Source organism: Canis lupus, chromosome 15 (genome assembly GCF_003254725.2).
Source record: "Canis lupus dingo isolate Sandy chromosome 15, ASM325472v2, whole genome shotgun sequence".
NCBI lineage: Eukaryota > Metazoa > Chordata > Mammalia > Carnivora > Canidae > Canis > Canis lupus.
The window spans coordinates 48398798-48418255 of NC_064257.1; the positions used below are offsets into that span (position 1 = coordinate 48398798).

Here is a 19458-nt window from a genome sequence, read left to right on the forward strand (position 1 = left end):
CCAAAGTTGAGAGGCAAACAGTGAAAACGTAGGGCACATTTCTAAAAAAAAAAAGAAAATCAGAAGAGTTAATTTACTGGATTCAGACCATTATATTATTTCTCAAAACCAGACAAATATGTTTAACCTATGTCCTGGAAATAAGCAGCCATATTGAGTTATTCATTTGGTAAACACCATGTTGTCTATTTTCACAGGAATATTTGTGAACATCCACTGTGTAAGAATAATGAAATGAGGTACAGTGAGATGACATGATCATCAACCTTGAGGGATGTAGAGTTGAAAGACAATATGCACACACACATACACACAAATACTCTCTAATTACACAGTACTGACAGGGGCAGAACAGGGTAAGACAATAAAATTACTGTTAGAATGTAGTTAATAATATTTAACATTTAAAAAATTTGTACTTGACTCAAGAAGTTCCCAAAAACTACTAGAATTTTTGTTGCTTTTGCGCACCAATAATGAAAACTAAAAACAGTGATTATATTCTAAGTAAACTTCCTCATCTTCGTTAGCAGTGTTTTTTTAATGTTGCTATTCTGAGCATTTGGAAATCTATCATACTTGTAAATAATCTTATATAGATTTTTCATATCTATGCAATTATTTTTCATCTCACCCTTCCTAGAAGCTTGTATTTAGTTTAAAATTTAGAGAACAAAATTCAGTCACTTGCTTTGAGACTACTTTCACATTCTCAATTTAGAATGAAGATGGTATCTGAAGTAAACAGGTTTATGACAGAAGACATCAGCATGATAGAGTGGCTCTGGATTCCTTGGGTAGTTGACAGGGCAAAAAAAAATCATGAAAATATTAACACTGTGCCTGTTTTATATCCTTGCACGTATAATTTAGCTATACCTATTTAACTAAGAAGACTGCAATATGCAATAATAACTAGCAAAATACAAAGATTAGCTTTACTGACAACTTTGATGTTCATTTAATTGACGAAGGGAAACTTTGATTACTGTGGTTTTGATATACAAGAAAGTCTGGCATAATTTCAAGGTATTTTTTATGTAGGTTTTCAATTAAAACTTGACTAATCCTTACTGTTTATTTGGCTTTTCGTTGTACAGTTCCTGGCCTGCACTGTGTCAAATATGCCATCTGTGTAACACACTTCTGGCCAGAGATACTTCAGAATTATTTTTGTAACACTCTGAATAGTGGCTGCATGAACTCTTAACTTACTGTATTCAATACTTCTAATCTACTCTATTGCTATAACTATAGTAATCATGTTGTCTTACTGTCCTACTCTTAAATCTCACTGCAGTCAAAACAAAGATTCTTGCCCCACCTGCTTAAAACAGACTTACAGACCATTCCCCTAACTATTTAACAAATGTTAACAATGCTATAAATACCAATTGTGTTTATGCTTCCTGAAAGATTCACTGCAGCCAGTGTTCTGCAGTAGTGTTAGAGCTGAAACAAGTTGTTGACTCCCACCACGAAAGTGATTGAATTCTAAGCCAAAAATGCTTTTCCTTGGATAAGATATCTGATTTGCTACTGCCGTCATGAAACTGGGGTCATGTAAACTTAAACACTGCTGCTGCTGCTTTTGGAAAACAGACCTTCTCAGAGTGATTATGTGTTGCTAAAACAGCATTTGGAAGGATAAATTTGGAAGAGGGAAAACCAACCACTGACACTAAACACAACTTAGGGAAATTTTTCAGATTTTACTTTTACATTATGAGGCTCATTGTATATAATTCTTTAAATTGAGCAATATCATGGCTCTCCTCCTCCTCCTCTTCCCTGCCCATCTATGTAAATAGAGCAAGGAGCCTCCTTTTCCCTCTGCCTGTGTTTTGCCGATCTCTCTGTGCATCTCTCATGAATAAATAAATAAAACCTTTAAAAAAATAATGAAAATCTTGAGGCCCCTGGGTGGCTCAGTCAGTTGAGCATCTGCCTTTGGCTCAAGTCGTGATCCCAGGTCCTGGGATCAAGCCCCATATTGGGATCCCTGTTCAGCAGAGAGTCTACTCTCTCATCATGTATTTATTTTGTGAATTTGGAGTTTAGAAGGTTTTTTTTTTTCTTAATAAAAATATATTTATTCTTACTCATAGCTGACCCTGAATTCAAGTATACTAATTTTTCTCTTTTTAAATTTGTTCTTTCCTTGATTTTAGCTTTTTGAAATAGTGTTAGGAAGGTTTCATAAGGAAGAGAAAGGAATATAAAGGAAGAGAAGTGAAGAAGTCAAACCAAATTCAGCAGAGTTAACAAGAAGAAGATAACTACTTTTATTTATGTGTACCTTGTCCATGAAGGAATATATGTACTCATTACAGGAAAAAATATTCCATAACTCTGTATGGTGACAGATGCTAACTAACTAGACCTACTGTGGTAATCATTTCACAATATACACAAATATCTATTATGATCTATTCCTGAGACTAATATTATACCTCAATTTAAAAAAAATGCACAAAAAAGAGAATATATGTAAATGCTGGAAAATAGATTGAAAAACAGTAAAGGTAGAGAAAAATAAAAATTTATCAAAGAGACAGAAATAAGGAGCAAAGAGGTCTGTTAGAATAAACAGCTAAAGATAAGAATCTATCTTTAAATCGGAGGTCACAGATATTTGAAAAAAATAGTGTATTTGCCTGAAAAATAATTCTCTCTGGTGTGTGATATGCAAATGTACACGTAGTTGTATATTGATAACCCAGCTGTTTTCTAAAAATTAAAAACAACATAAAAGTTTAATGTGCTGCAGGCTGTTTCTCTGATTACTCTTCCCCCTCTTACGGTTATTATTTCTATCGTTTAGTGCTTTTTTTATAGAGAGATTATTTTTATGATCACTTACTATGCCATATATATTAACCATTCACTCTAGAATAAAACTTCCTTAAGAGAAATGAAGCTTTTCCCAAGTAGTAAGTAAATAGATGACTTGTACATAAACAACTTGACTCTGTGAGTATCTAAGTGTTGTTCCAAGTTAAACTAAATATATGGCAGTGAATAGAAATAAGTAAAACTATACTTAATGACAGAAATAAGTCCAATTTGCTTTTAATACAAGAGAAGCACAAATCTATAGTGGTCTCATTACTATGATCTTGCAGAGATAACGTTCTAATATAATTCAAGTATATGCACAAATTTACTAATATTAGAGGTGTTAAAGCATCTTAGAGGTACATCTTAGAGGTTTTCTGAAGAAAAGACAGTGTAGCCTGGAGATGAGGTGAGGAGTGAACAAGAAGAGGGCAATTATGGGAGCTTTACAACTAGCAGGAGGCTGTGACAAGAGGGCTTGGAGGCTGTCGGGGCCAGGGGGTTACAGGCACATGGCGGGCCATGGTTAGAGCCATAGGAGCTGCCTCCCTGGGTCACCTTGTACAGCTTTGCTCCAATCTCAAAGTAGGAAGGAAATTGTTTATGAAGAGAGAGGCAGCCCATGAGCAACCTTTCTGAAAGAGCACCCTATTCACATGGCACTCTGTATCCTCTTACCTAGTCTTATTTTCTTCATTAATCTTTACTGCTTATTTTCTGTGCACCCCATTCGAATGGGAGTTCCATGAGGGCTCTGTCTTGCTCATCTCTATTTTCAGTACCTTGAATAAAATGGTTACTTGTTGAATAAATGAATAAAAGGACAAATTTGCCCAGTTTATTGGCCCTTTCCTTATCTGTCCAAACCAGCCTAGATGTACCAGTTAACAGCACCTCTTTAACAAATTCCATCATTCACCCTTCCACTTTCAACTCTGCTTTATATATTCCATGTATTTACACACACACACACACACACACACACACACACGCCTCTCCAGTCAATTTTTTTTCTTTAAAAAAAATTATTTTATTTATCTGAGAGAGAGAGAGAGAGAGAGAGAGAGAGAGCGCCACCCCCACCCCCACCCCGGCAAAGGGGCAGAGGCAGAGGCAGAAGCAGATTCTCTGCTGAGCAGGGAGCCTGAGGTGGGGCCCGATCCCAGGACCCTGGGATTATGACCTGAGCGGGAGGCAAACCCTTAAGTGACTGAGCCACCCAGGTGCCCCTCCAGTCAAGTTTCTTTTGTACATCTACTCTTCTGCGGATGAGAACAGAGAAAAACAATGGAAAGAAAGTAATCATCTATTACTGAGCATCTAGGAAGCACCCATCATTACGTTAGGTGTTCCCATAAATATTATCTCACCCTCACCTTTGATATAAACCTCATACTCTTGTTGCCTTTTCCTCTTGTTCATGCACATTTACTTACACCAGTCCTCAGGGTAAACGTCTACTCTCTGATCTCAGACAAGGCAGTATTGCTCCATGCTGTACAGTACTTATCTCTATCTGTGTCCTGGATTTTGTTCCTTTTTTCTTCCTCATAGAGCTTGGTAGTCTACTACATGCTCTATTCCATGTATGTTTTACACACTTCCCTCTTTTTGGATCTTTCCAATTAACATAGAAACATGGTCAAATATTTACCCATTAGAAAAGAAAATAAATCTCAGAGTGACTTCTAGTGGGGTATGGGTTTCTTTTTGTGGTGACAAATATGTTCTAAAATTAGATTGTGGTAGTGCTTATAAAACTCTGTGAATATACGAAGAACTACTGTAATGTACATGTTAAATGGGTAAATTGTATCATATGCGAGCTGTATCTCAATAAAGTGACTAAAGATTCTCTCTTCAATTATTTCTTTTCTCACTGTGTTTACTTGCTCATGTCCCATCCACTGCACAGTCCTCTAACTCCTAATATTTCTGTAAGATCACACGGTGATCTTAGAATAATCCAGTGGGCACTTTTCAGTTTTTATCTTTTCAATCTTTCAGATAGGTCCTAAGACACACATGTGGTTATGTCACTAACCTTCAACCTATAATCTACTGCCTTCTGCCAGTGTAGTTATAATTACTTTTATAGTATTAAAGGCCCTTTATGGTATGGTTCCTGTCTTTCTCTCTTATCTTATCCTCTGGTTCATTGCACATATATCACATTCTCCTATCATGATCTCCCTCACCTATGTGCAGAAAGTGTATACACTTTCTTCTGTGTAGATACCCTTTGCTTGTGACTCTATCCAATGTTCTCATTTATCCTTCAATCCAGTCTCTCATTTCCCAGAAAACGTGTCTGGATTCTGGCAGTTAGGGTTTAGTGCCTATTGTGTATGCTTGTGCATACATACAGTGTACTTACCTCTAAACTGAGTTTACCACAGTATAATTGTTTACTTATCCATATTTCCAAGCTCGATAATGTACTCAAGCTGATGAGAGCAGGTGTTTGACTTTCAACTTTTTAACCTTATTATATAATTTGGGTTTAGTAAAAGGTTGTTTAAAAAAATGAGTAAATTGGGATGCCTGGGTGGCTCAGTTGGTTAAGTGTCTGCCTTAGGCTCAGGGTCCTGGGACTGAGCCCTGCATAGGGCTCACTGCTCAGCGGGCAGCCTGCTTCACCCTCCCTCTCCCCATGCTCTCTCAAATAAATAAAATGTTTTAAAAAATGAATAAATCAATGACCTATTCTTTTCTTTCCTTGCCTCACTTTACAATGAACTTTGCATGTGTCCTCTAGGAAACAGTCTCTGATAACCTATCTAGTGTTAGTATTTTATGATCTTTCTGTGATACAATCAGTAATTCATATTCTTTTCATGGCTGTGTTTCTTAACCCAGGAGTTTAACAGAGAAGAATAAGGAACGGAGCTAACACTTAACACTTAATAAATACTTAATGATGGGATAGGTACCATGCCGGCACTTTACATGCATTATGCCTCATCTAAATTATGGGGTGGGTGTAGTCATACCAATTCAATATATAAGGAAACAGAGTCTTGGGAAGATCCAAGTCACACAACTAGCAGGCATCAGGGTCAGGAATTAAATTCATATCTATCTATCTATCTATCTATCCATCTATTCTACTGTATCATATTGCATTACATCACCGAGTTAGCACTATGATATGGAATGACTACAATAAAAATTATATTTGTTTTAATAACATCCAGAAAACTTTGAGAATTAATCATGTATATTTATGTGAATAGTGCTAAATAATGAAGTAATATATAGGTGTCCCCCTTTATCTATGGTTTCACTTTCAATGGATTCATGACCTCAACCATGGTCTGGAAGCAGATGATCTTCTTTCTGCCATGACATCAGGTCAGTACTAGCCTAACACTATGGCACAATGCCTATGTCATTCACCTCACTTAATCTCAACATGTAGGCATTTTATCATCTCACATTATCACAAGAAGGTTGAGTAGAGTACATAAGATATTCTGAGAGAGAAAGAAACTACATTCAACTAACTTTTGTTATTGTTGTTAATCTCTTACTGTACCTAATTTATAAACAGAACTTTATTATAGGTATATATGTGCAGGATGAAACATAGTATATATAGGGTTTGGTACTATCCACAGTTTCAGACATCCATTGTGGGTCTTGAAACATATGCTCTATGGATAAGGGTGGGCGGGGATGGACTACTGTATTTATCTTTCAAGAATACTAAGTATCTACCATATTTAGGACATAATAGGCCATATTTTTTAAATGAATGCTGAATCTAATATATATGTTTATATAATATAAAAATAAATATATGTGTGATGAGTGGAAAACTGGTTAAAGTTTAATTTGCTAATAACTAACTACTTGCTAATGTGGAAAATAATAGGAACCAAGGAAATTTAAAACAAAAGTTTTAAATAATCTTTAGAAAATGTTGATCTTGAAAAAGAAATACTAAAAATTTATTTGGTATGGTGGTTCCTCAAAAAGCTAAACACAGAATTATCATATAATCTAGCAATTCTACTTTTGGGTATATATACAAAAGAAATGAAAGCAGAGACTTAAACAGATACATATACCCCGATGTTTATAGAAGCACTGTTCACAATAGCCAAAAAGGTGAAAACAACTCAAAATGTCCATGAACAGATGAATGGATAAACAAAATGTGGTATACACAAACAATGGAATATTCTTCTTCCTTATAAGGAAGTAAGTTTTGACATGCTACAACACAGATGAACCTTGGAGATATTATGCTAAGTAAAATAGGCAAGACACAAAAGGATAAACATTGTATGATTCCACTTCTATAAGGTACCTATACTAGTCAAATTCCTAGAGACAGGAAGTAGAATGGTGGTAGTCAAGGACTACGTGTGGGTGGGTGGGGTGGATCTGGAGTTGCTATTGTAACAAGTACAGAGTTTCAGTTTGGGAAGATGGAAAACTTCTAGAGATGGATGCACAGTAATGTGCTTGATATCACAGAATTATGCTCAAAAATGGCTAAAACGGTAAATTGTATGCTGTATTTTTACTACAAAACATTATGAAGTCCTAACATGTTAAAGTGAAAGCCCAGAAATAAACTCATGCATATATGGTCAATTATTCTATAACGAAGGAGGCAAGAATATAAAAAGGGGAAAAGATTGTTTTCTCAACAAATAGTGCTGGAAAAACCGGACAGCTACATGTAGAAGAATGAAACTGTGTATGGTTTCTTAAATCAGACACAAAAATAAACCCACAATGAATTAAAGACCTAAAAGTGAGACCTGAAACCATAAAACTCCTAGAAGAAAGCATCGGCAGTAATTTCTTTGACATTAGCATAGAAATATTTTTCCAGCTATGTCTCCTCAGGAAAGGGAAACAAAAGCAAAATTCCGGGACCACACCTAAATAAAAACCTTTGCATGGCAAAGGACACCGTCAACAAAACAAAAAGGCAACCTACTGAATGCAAGAAAATATTTGCAAATGATATATCCAAGACAGGGTTAATATCCAAAGTATATAAAGAACTTACACAACTCAACACTAAAACACCAAATAATCAAATTAAAAAAAAAATGGCCAGAGGACCTGAATAGACATTTTTCCAAATGTCTTCTGGATAGCCAACGGACACAGTAAAGATGTTGAACATTGCTCATCATCAGAGAAATGCAAATCAAAACCACAATGAGATATCACTTTATACCAGTCAGAGGGCTAAAATAAAAAATATAAGAAATAACAAGTGTTGGCAAGGATGTGGGGCGAAAAAAACAACTCTTATACACTGTTGGTGGGAATGCAACCTAGTGCAGCCACTTTGGAAAACAGTATAGAGGTTCCTCAAAAAATTAAAACTAGAATTATCATATGATCTAGTAATTCTATTACTATTTACCCAAGAACAAGGAAAACATGAATTCCAAAAGATAAAGGCACTCCTATATTTATTGCAGTGTTACGTAGAACAGCCAAGCTATCAAAGCAACCTAAGCATCCACCATCTGTAGATGAATGGATAAAGATGTCTTTATTCATTCACACACACACACACACACACACACACACGGAGTATTATTTAGCCATAAAATATGAGATCTTGGCATTTGCAACAACATGGATGGACCTAAAGGGTATAATGCTAAGTGAATAATTCAGAAAAAGACATATATCACATGATTTCACTCATATGTAGAATTTAAAAATTAAAAAAAAAATCAAATAAAGGAAAAAAGAGACAACCAAAAAAACAGACTCTTAAATACAGAGAATAAACTGGTAGTTGCCAGAGGGGAGGCAAGTATAGGGAAATGGGTGAAACAGATAAAAGGGAAAAAATCCCATAAAACAAAGAACAAATTACATTCTTTAAACAACCTGCTAATTAAATGTTTCACTTTTTAACTAGCAGTATTATAAAGGTACAGGTTGAGAGCCATCTTTTATCATGCAAAGGTAGCATAGACTCTAATGACAAGGAAGGTATAGTTATATCATCTTGGACATATCAATAAAGTCTTTAAAAATAGGATCTCACATTGGAAGAGAGTGTTAAGCATATCTTCAGAGCAACTCTACAGAGTATTATGGAATTTCATAATTAAAATTGCAGATTATATAGCAATATAAGATAATATGCTGGTATGTTAAGTAAAACAGGAGATTTCTAAAATCAAATCTATACTGTCCTTTCAGTCATAATGCAACTACGTAGCTTTATGAATAATTACTATAAGGGAACATGAAAAAACAAAAGTAGGTGGTGTATTTGGTGAAGAATTATGGACATCTATAAAACAAAGTTAACACTTCAAATATGTAAAAAAAAAAAAAGGAAACTGGCCTATGCTATTCTAGTCTAACAATGAAATATGTATTATATATATATATTGTTTTCCACTTGTATATTTGCCCTAACCTCAGTTTTATATATGGAAGTATGTATATTCTATGTCATGCAATCAGTTATTGCTCTAATAAAATAAAATGGCCCCATAAGGAACATTTTCCAAGAAATGAAAAATTAGAAAAGTCTTTAAGGGTTCATTTGATTCAGCTCTAAATTAAATAAAAAAACAACAATCTAAATCCTATGCAATTTAAGACATATGTACATCTAATACATGATGCTTCTGCTTGTGTACTAATCATTGTCTGGCACATGAACCAGGCAATAATATATACTGGCAAGTATATTTAAATATGTACTTATTATATACTATCAATATTATCAAGTCATAAGTAGAATTAAAAAGGAATGCATCTCTGGGGATCCCTGGGTGGCTCAGCAGTTTAGCGCCTGCCCTTGGCCAGGGTGTGATCCTGGAGTTCGGGATCGAGTCCCACATCGGGCTTCCTGCATGGAGCTTGCTTCTCCCTTTGCCTGTGTCTCAGCCTCTCTCTCTCTCTCTCTCTGTGTGTGTGTGTGTGTCTCTCATGAATAAATATATAAAATCTTAAAATAAAAAAAAGAATGCATTTCATATTGGTGAAAAATGGCAAATCTTATCACAGATAATGTTCCCTTTAAAATGAAAATAAATATTCCCTATGAATCAGTCTTAGTTTCTTAAATATACTTGTTCTAAAATTGTACAGATACCTAAGTCACCCTGTTAAATCCTATAATCTTTGCACATAATATATGTTAGCATTAGGAGGATTCATAATTAGATTAAGATACACACAAAAATATCAAGGCTATCTACAGACTTTTTTGGTGAATATTGTATTCATCAAAACCATGTTTTGAGTGTTTTACTTAAGAAAATAAATGATAAGACAAAACAAGTCTCAATAACTTCTAAGATCAAGTTTGAGGACATGAAAAAGATTTAGAATTCCTTCCTACTATTAACTTCTATACGGTTACATATATACTTATGTACTATATCTAAATACAAGTTTTATCACATTTAAATAGATTTATGCTTACAATCTTTTTTTTTTTTTAAAGATTTTATTTATTTATTCATGAGACACATGGAGAGAGGCAGGGACATAGGCAAAGGGAGAAGCAGACTCCCTGCAGGGAGCTCGACGTGGAACTCAATCCCAGGACCCCGGAGATCACAACCTAAGCCAAAGGCAGATACTCAACCACGGAGCCACCTAGGTGCCCCTACGCTTACAATCTTATTTCTTTAATAATTACTGTTTTCCTAATAATTTAACTTAGTAAGCAGCATTCAAAATTTAACAATTATAGAAATGATTAGTGATCCCTGAATGGGTTCAAATTGAAGAAGAAGCTCTCATTTTATATTGATTCAAATATTTTGTTGGAGGGAAGTCCTAGATTCAAGTTCCAGCTAGGTCACTAACTGAAAGGTTATTCTGCTTAAGTCACTTCACTCACCTGGTTTTAGTTTCATCATATGCAAAATGAAAGCATGGGGAAGATGGTATCTAGTACCTTCTAGTCTAACGATACCTAAGAGATCCAGTCAGATAACTTACTTCTCTCAATATAGGATCAGCTATTGAATTCAGATTGACAGCTCCTTCATACGTCAGGTAATAGAACACATTGAGGGATCGAACAGCCTCTGGTCCTTGCTGTTTATAGCCAAAAATGAGATCAATCCATTGGTGAAGCTGGCAGGAAACAAATTCACTCTCCAGGGCCTGAAAAAAGGTACACAGATGATTATTCTGAATTCAGCTTTTAAAATATAGAGAAATTTAGAACAAGTAGCAAAGTTTTACACTAAATTTATGGCGAGCAGACTTATTCTGATGTCTTATTTTCCACCAGAATCTATTCTCCTTTCTTTATAATTAGAAGCTTTCTGGCACTTTTCACACTGAATTGTATTAGGTTGCTTACATTTCAGTATTATTCTACTATACTGTAAGCACTGTGAGGACCAGGACTGGGTCTATTTTGGTCATATTTGTAACTCAGGGCCTGACAGGTACCCAATTTATGCTTCAAAGAAAAGAGGTGATGCAATATAAAGGCCACTTTGGAACAGCATATGTGAAAACATTAAACATTTACTATTCACCTGAAATATTTATGCTTTTTCTAGATATAAATATTTTGTTGTCCACTGCAACAACTATAACCAAATTATGTAGTTATTTCAACTGAGTTGAAATATGCCAGCAAATTTTATGCCAGCAAATTTTATCTTTGGAGGGATACTTATAATGACTGAATTATGATTACTGAATTATTATTCTGGATATTAATATCAAACCAGACCAAATATTTTATGCTAATAGTGTCCAATAAATAATGAACAAACATAATCAAGAATTCAGTGGAAATGCTGGGCACAAGATCCACTTCCATTTCATCATTACCTTCCCAATTACCAACCATTGTACCTAAAACATAGTAAGTACCAACAAATGACTGCCGAATGTAATAAAGTTATAAACATAAAAGAGTTTAAAAAATTGGAGACATTTTTATAAAAGTGCTTAGATTTGTATTATTTAAAATTCTTCAAAATTATTTCACCATAAAACTTTAGCATTATGGGCTAGTTTATCAATAAATAGTGCTATTCAAATCACAGAGCTCTAAAACTCAAATGCTGAAGCTTGAAGTATACCAGATTTTATCAGATGATGTTATCTCTTTAAAATTCTTACTTTCCTGTAGTTAAGTATATGGCTGTGATGTATTTGGTGTGGTTTGCTATATTATCAATATAAAAAGAAACCTATTGGTTTTAGAACAAAATTGAATAACCTCTATAGCAAGCAACCAATAAGATATAAACCACCTCATGACAAAAGACATTCCTATAGTTCACAGGTGTACACCTGTGTAAGAACATGCTTTATTGAAATAAGTGTCTATGTGGGTGCCTGGCTGGCTTAGTCAAAGGAGCATGCAGCTCTTGATCTTGGGATTGTGAGTTTGAGCCCTTGCTGGGTATAAAAATTACTTAAAAAAAATCCCTTTAAAAAATAAGTGCCTTTGTTTTTTGTTTTGTTTTTTAAGGTTTACTTATTTATTTATTCATGAGAGACAGAGAGAGAGAGAGAGAGAGAGAGAGAGAGAGGCAGAGACACAGGCAGAGAGAGAAGCAGGCTCCATGCAGAGAGCCTGACATGGCACTCAATCCCGGGTCTCCAGGACCACACTGGAGGCGGCGTTAAACCACTGGGCCACCCGGGCTGCCCCAAATAAGTGCCTTTGAATAAGAAAAATATTTACAACTGAATTCAAAGAATATATTTGCTTTAATATTTAAGAGGATTTCACAATATACCACATAGTATATAAAATGCAAAAAATAAATCTGTAAATAAAACTCGAGGCAATTCTCATACAACTGCGAAAGTTAGTATTTTAGATATCTCTGATAAAACTCATGAACTTTATAAATTTAGTAAATAGCTAAGAGAACTGCTGCATGTATTATTTGAAATAGAGAAGGGCTTTAAGCAAATTCCTATTTTAAGTACATGGATTTAAAATTAATCTGAAAATTCAGGAATTATTAATGGAAGCTGCACACAAAAATGATACGTTTGTTTCATTAACTTGGGCCTTGGGTAGGGATGAGGGAGTGGGAGCCATGTTTAAAGTGACACATAAAAACAGCAATTGTCTTAATTTGTGTGCAGTGCACTCCACACAAAAGCCCTAAATATGTTCAAATTAGAGCAAGCTGCTTGATTGTCACTGCAGTCTCATGTCACATTAATGCATGACAAACATTAAACCATACACTTAAATGGCAATTTATATCATTTAAATGTTTACTGCCAGACTAGCTCATCACTCATTTAAATGTGACTTTCTGACAGCTAATTTCAGTTAATTTTCTCCAATTCACTTAATTAGAACTTTCAATCAGGAAGGACTTACACATATCTTTGAGCTTACATCCTTTTTAGTTGTTCAAAATCTGAGTTAATAAACTGCTGAAAAGCCCTACTATAATAGATTAGCATGTAATATCTCTGAGTCTACAAAAAAGTGTGACTATATGAAGCAAACCCACAGTATGTACTCTTAGAAAGAACCTACACTTATTTATGTAAATAATACTCTCGCCAGTAGTTTAAATAAAAAACGTTTATTTCATATACACACACTATTGAAACAATAAAAAAACTCTGCATCCAAGCTAATTAAAAATTAATGATTTCAAAATTGTTTAATAAGATAAAACAGTCAGGAGTCTCCTGAGTGTCCGTAGTGTTGTGATTTGAGACTATAAAATTCCAGAAGGCTCAGCAAATGATAAAGTACAAGCAAATTTTCTCAATATTAAAGCTCTAAAAACCAGGGCAATTTCATTTTATGCATCATCAAAAAAAGAATTGTGAGTTTTCTTAATGTTGATTACTTCCTTATGCACATTCAAAATGGTGAACTTGGTAACAACGCGTTTAACATTTAGATGCTTAAAATCTTATATCGTGATGCTACATCAAAATGTTAAGCAAAAATGCTGAAAGACACTGGATGCCCCTATTACACCTTGAACACACATGCAGAGATGACCGCAGTGTCATGGGTCACCCTCCCTTTACACTGTCATATTGGTCAAGTCTTAAGGTGTTGACTAGTAAAATTCATGGAATTATTGGCAAAAATCTTTTCCAGAGGTTCATGGATAGACTTTAAATAAATTTTTAAAAACTAATAAAAAAAATCTCATTAGTGGTCTTCAAGCATTTCTTGCAATTTACTAAAGTTTTAAAAAGAGATCCAAAAGAACAACTGCTACAGGTGTTAAGAGTTCCAAAAAAGTTTAAAACCATCTCAAAACAAAGTCAGCTCAGGACTTTAACATCCTTTTGGTAGTAGTGAATGGCAAGTGCCTAGCCAAAAGTATGTAATAATAAACAAATGCACTTAGTAAAGTCTTGAGGTAAGAGGTAAAGACAGGCAGGAGGATATTATTGAGGGAAAGAAATACAAATAATTCAAAATGGAATACCCTGAGATTCCATCTTATAACTTGTTTCTCTAAGTCAAAAATAGAAATCATAAAACATATGAAAAATTCTTTAAAGGTCTTTTTATATGTTAAGATTTTTAAAAATATTCAGTATAAAATACTTATATCCACACTTTTAGTCACGAAAAAATAAAAACATGACAGTGGAATGCTAAACATTTGTGATTTTTCAAAGCCTTTAGGTCAGACAGTCCTCATTAAGACTGGAATTAAATACGGTTTGCAGCTAGGGGATAGTAACATTCTTCCCATGCTGCTCTCAAACCTAACCAATCAATTGTTAGTACTCCCCTAGCAGGCTGGATACATCATTTACATCCAATGTGTGCTCTGAGTAAAATTTGTAAAAAGAAAATCCACTAAAATGTCCAACACAATACAATAATATTCAACTCATCTGAGTTATTATAAAATAAATCAGTGACTAATGTCCAATTGTTAAGGATCAAATAAGACTATGAAAAGACTATCATATGAAGCCTCACACAAATTGTCAATCCAATCCAGGGGGACTCATATTAGTCTTGACAAACTGTCTTGGGGCTGATATCTGTTTTTTTAATGAGATCTATTAAGCAGAGACTAAAACACTTGAGATATGCTAAAAAGTAGAGTATACAGATGTCAAATAAAAACACTTATTAGTAACTTTCATTTGTTTGGTCCACATGCAGAACATCAACAAATTCAAGCTTTAATATTATAAAGATAATACTAAATTATTCATAAACAACTCATTTGTGTAATCTTGTGTCAGAAATAATTATAACATATATGAATATGTGTCCCACAATAAATTTCATTGAAAGAATGTAATCTATGCTTTCCTGAAACTACCCATTAAGGAAATGAATTATTTATTGATAAAAAATATTACTTAAAATTATTCTTGTTTCCTCTAGTACAAATGATACGATAATTTATGTAGAAATGGCTTGTTTTTTCCCAAAACATGCTAAGCTACCTGGGAATAAAAATTCTAAAATAAAAGGCATTAATCATGTGTTTCTTAATCTATGTATGCTTCAGAGATACTGTAGCAATGTCTTTTTATTTTCAAACAATCAAATTTTCTCTAATGTAAAAATTATGCAAAAATCAAGAAAGCCAATTTTAATTAACAAAAGAAAGATGATCATTCATCTCAAAATCTGAAAACCTTATTTATGTATTATTCCCAAATTAATGCTAATATTTATTTATATTTTTGTTAAATGTTCTCATACAACACCATTTTTAAAAAGCCATCAAATAAAGCTACTGATAGCTATGTGACAAGTCATTTTTATGAAAAAAAAATCAAATAGTATTTACAAATCCTTAAGTATAGAAATAATTGTAGAACCAGAAGGAGGTAGGTCTGTGTAACCCAGATATACATTTCTGTTCATCTATACCAACACTGCCCTTCTCAGGCTTCCAGAAGACCTGATTCGGTTCTGAGATTCAAAATGCATTTGCTCTAGGTATCAAAGAAGAAAATAAAAATCAATGACTAACCCTCTTGACCTGGTATACATTTAATTATAAGGTGTATTTAATCATATTTTAAAGATTAAAAAAAAAACTTCTAAGTAATATATACTCTGTGTGGTGCTCGAACTCACAACCATGCTATTCTGACTGAGCCAGTCAGGCACCCAATCATATTTTACATGGAAGAATAAACATTAGTTTTGTAAATTTTTCATCGTACTTTTATATATTAAGAGTATGAATTCATTTGAGTGTAGATCACATGTTTCAAACGAGTTAATGTTGGGATTGGATAGAAGGTAATACACAACATTATGAACTTGGAATTTTAAGTATTTTTCACTTCAAATACATGTAATACAGCCTTCTTCCTATACACATACACACACACACACAGATTTAAAATGAACTGGTCTGTTATGTTTGCATGTGCTGGATTTCAAACACTAGTGGTAATGTTTCCTTAACATTGATATATGACCTTTGTAATTTACATTGAAGAAAGCTGTTTTTTTCAGCCTAATTAGAACTGTTTCAAATTTTCCTGCTAAATATATGATATAAAGTCCTTTCAACTTTTTTATTCTAGAGTTTCTTTCCATGTCAACTTTGTTCCAATCAAAATATGCTTTGAATTAAATGATTTTGATTGAATATGTGGATCACATTTCACTTCTAAGATTTAAAGTCCAAAAAGGAAAAGTTTAGCCTGTTCAAACAAAGCAAGAGCAGCCACTTTGCGGAAAGCTATTCACATTTAAGAAGACTGACAAATTGTTTGTGTGCACCATTAGGTCTAGTTTCTGCAATAGTTGCCAGATTTCCTGTCCCCTTAATAAGATACATTAACTCCTTAAATGCTGGCTCCAAATTTGTGATAAATCCAAATAACTTTAGCAAATGTTTTATTTATCTCTAAGTTCCTTCTCCCAAATAAATTTAAAGAATAGTAAAGAAACTTGCTATTACGTTATATCAAATTTTTCAAGAAACAAAAAGGTTTTGTTTTTCAAGACAAAATCATTTTTTCATAATTGGACAGATACAAATTCAGAATGTAAATATACTTTCCAAATGGGATTTTCTAAAAGTGACAAATCCACATTAATCCTCGTTTCTAATGTAATACATTAAACTAGTTCAGAATTACTTGCTCAAGTGAAACACAACAGTGAAAATACTGGAATATGTAAATTATAATTTAACATGAGCCTAATATTCTCCCATATTGATTATATTACACTGTTTCAGAATTCAGATATTTACCTTGACATAAATGTATAACAAAAAATGAAACAAATTATATATACTATTTACAAAGAAAAGTTTAACTTTGAGGGCTTAAAATAAAAAAACAATAATGTGTGAAGCTGTGACATTAAGAACAATAAGTCATGAATGTCAAAGAAGAAAAAAGGAGGATCAAGGATTTAGAGAAAGAAATGGGATTCTAAGAATAAAAATTATATCTGACAGGTAAAAGAAATGAAATTTAGTCAACAACACATTGAAGTTCAGGCTGAAAAGCAGATAGAGAAATCACTAAAAGGAGTTCTGTACTTCTAAACTGCCCTTGAACTGTTGAGCAGAAGAAAGATTCTGGAGTTGGCAGCACACTGTTCATTTCTACATTTATATCATTACTAAAGAGAAGTGTGAGTTAGTATCATATCTTGATATAACCATCAAGCACTCGTGCATCTTTTGGCAGGAGAATCATTCTGTCTACGATTGTTATTGTGTAGTTTTAAATGGACTAGTCAACCAGCTGTTATATATTTTACACACTGAAGGCCATGTTTCCTTTGAAATTCATAGTTTTAATCTCAACTGAAGTCTGTATTGCTGTGTGCCAAGATCAAAAGGATTAGGCAAACTTGTACAATTACCCTCCTTTTCAGAGAGATGATTTTTTTTCTAATGTTTAAAATAGTCCTATATGCTGACATTTTATCCAACTATTTTCTTTAGAGCTACAGAACATTAAAACATTTAATTAACATTTCAACCTTAGGTCACTCTTAATCTAAAACCTAGGAATTCATAATATACAGATATTTTAAACTAGTTACAGTGTAACACACAGAGGGAGATGGAGCTTTTAAAAACATTCTATTTAGTAAGAACGTATGGGGAACAACTATAATTAAATGATAGATACTCCCATCGATTTTATTATGTGTTTGCATTTTGCATGACTTCGTGCAGGAAACAGTTCACAGAGCTTAAAGCAATGCGTATGCATCAAGATAAAATAAATATAACATAAGAGAAGGTAATGCAAAAATAAGAAGGACATAAAAATCACTCCATGAAATTCTATAGACTTCGAGGTACACCATGTATTTGTTCTTAAGCTTTCTAGCAGGCAACATAAAGAAAGAAACACGAACACCTACAAGAGTCAAAAATGACCGTAATATAAAAACAAACCAGATGGCCTAGAAAAACACATTATTTCTATTCCTGAGATAAGAAATTCCTCCCTTGGTAATATGATAGAATCCAGGTATGTGACTCTCAGAGGGACTGACTTAATCCTGGAATAGATTTAAAGTATAGACAAATGGAGAGACTACATATTCTTCAGGCAATCCCGCATAAACATTATTTCTCTTAGGTTAGGGCTTTGAATGGTAAATTCTAGATTACACTTTGTGACAGGCACCTGGAATGCAGCCATTTTATTTTGTCAGTTAAATGTAAAGCCACATGCTTCAACCACAGCAAACTGAGTCACAGGGCTAATAGTGTCTCAAAAATGCAATGAGTATAAGGAGAAAGACACAAACAAGCCTATGTGGAAGGCAGGTCCACCTTCATCTGAAAGAGGTGGTAGCCTGTGCTATGCCAAGACAGTCCAAGGTAAGGTCCTCAGAAAATAATTTTGGGTTAACTTTTCCCCGCAAATAGGTGACAAAAGCTTCAAATGCCAACCTTGAGGTCCCAATATTACAGATGTTAAAATGTCTAAAAGTGTAGTAAATGCTCAGCCCTTTAAAAAGAATTAGGAAAGTATCCTTAGAAAATTCATTCTGACCATTGCAAATTATTGTTATACCAAGGTAAACTAGTTAAAAAATATACACTTATGCAATTAAAGTATTAATCTAAAATTCTCAATTATCTATCTATGTACAGAAAAGAGAATAGATTTCCTCTTCAAAACCACTGAAAAGTATTAATTTGCTGTGTGAACTTTGGGAGTTTTTTTTTTTTTTTTTAACTTTGGGAGTTTTATTTTATAGTCAGTTACAAAAGGAAGGAAAACAAAACTGCCCCCCCCAATTAATCCCTTCCCATTTGCTTATCCACATAGATCTGATAAATACTAGCAGTCTCTTGCCTTTGAAGATGGCCAGACCAGAATCCCTACTTATTGCCAGATGTAGTTTAATCCCATGGGGACTCCAGACAAAAACAAGGAGCTGTCTTCATGGCACCAATGATTCTCTGAACTGAATGCCATAAATTTATATTGGCAAATCAAAATCCTTGGCAAAATAGAACATTTATTATATCACCACTTCCAAGACTATCCAATAAAGAAAAGGGAACTAAAGAATATGATGCAAAAGTTGAATTTTTTTAAAAAAGATTTTATTTAATTATTCGTGAGAGACACAAGGGGGGAGGGAGAGAGAGAGAGAGAGAGAGAGAGAGAGAGAGAGAGAGAGAGAGAAGCAGAGATACAGGCAGAGAGGCAGGCTTC

The 19458-nt window shown here is 33.8% G+C and overlaps 2 protein-coding genes across 14 annotated transcripts in view; one reads left to right on the top strand and one right to left on the bottom strand.

Moving 5' to 3' along the window:
• DCLK2 (doublecortin like kinase 2) overlaps positions 1 to 19458 on the top strand; it is a 246421-nt gene that overhangs the window by 216611 nt on the left and 10352 nt on the right. The window lies entirely within an intron of this gene.
• Positions 1 to 19458, bottom strand: part of LRBA (LPS responsive beige-like anchor protein) — a 728875-nt gene that overhangs the window by 62156 nt on the left and 647261 nt on the right. For 11 of the 13 annotated variants that reach the window (XM_025439493.3, XM_025439495.3, XM_025439499.3 and 8 more), the window contains one exon: positions 10795 to 10962. The exons of the other annotated variants lie outside the window; for them this stretch is intronic. In XM_025439493.3, the coding sequence (XP_025295278.1) occupies positions 10795 to 10962 (168 nt within the window). The remainder of the gene's footprint in view (positions 1 to 10794; positions 10963 to 19458) is intronic. 13 annotated transcript variants of the gene reach the window in all.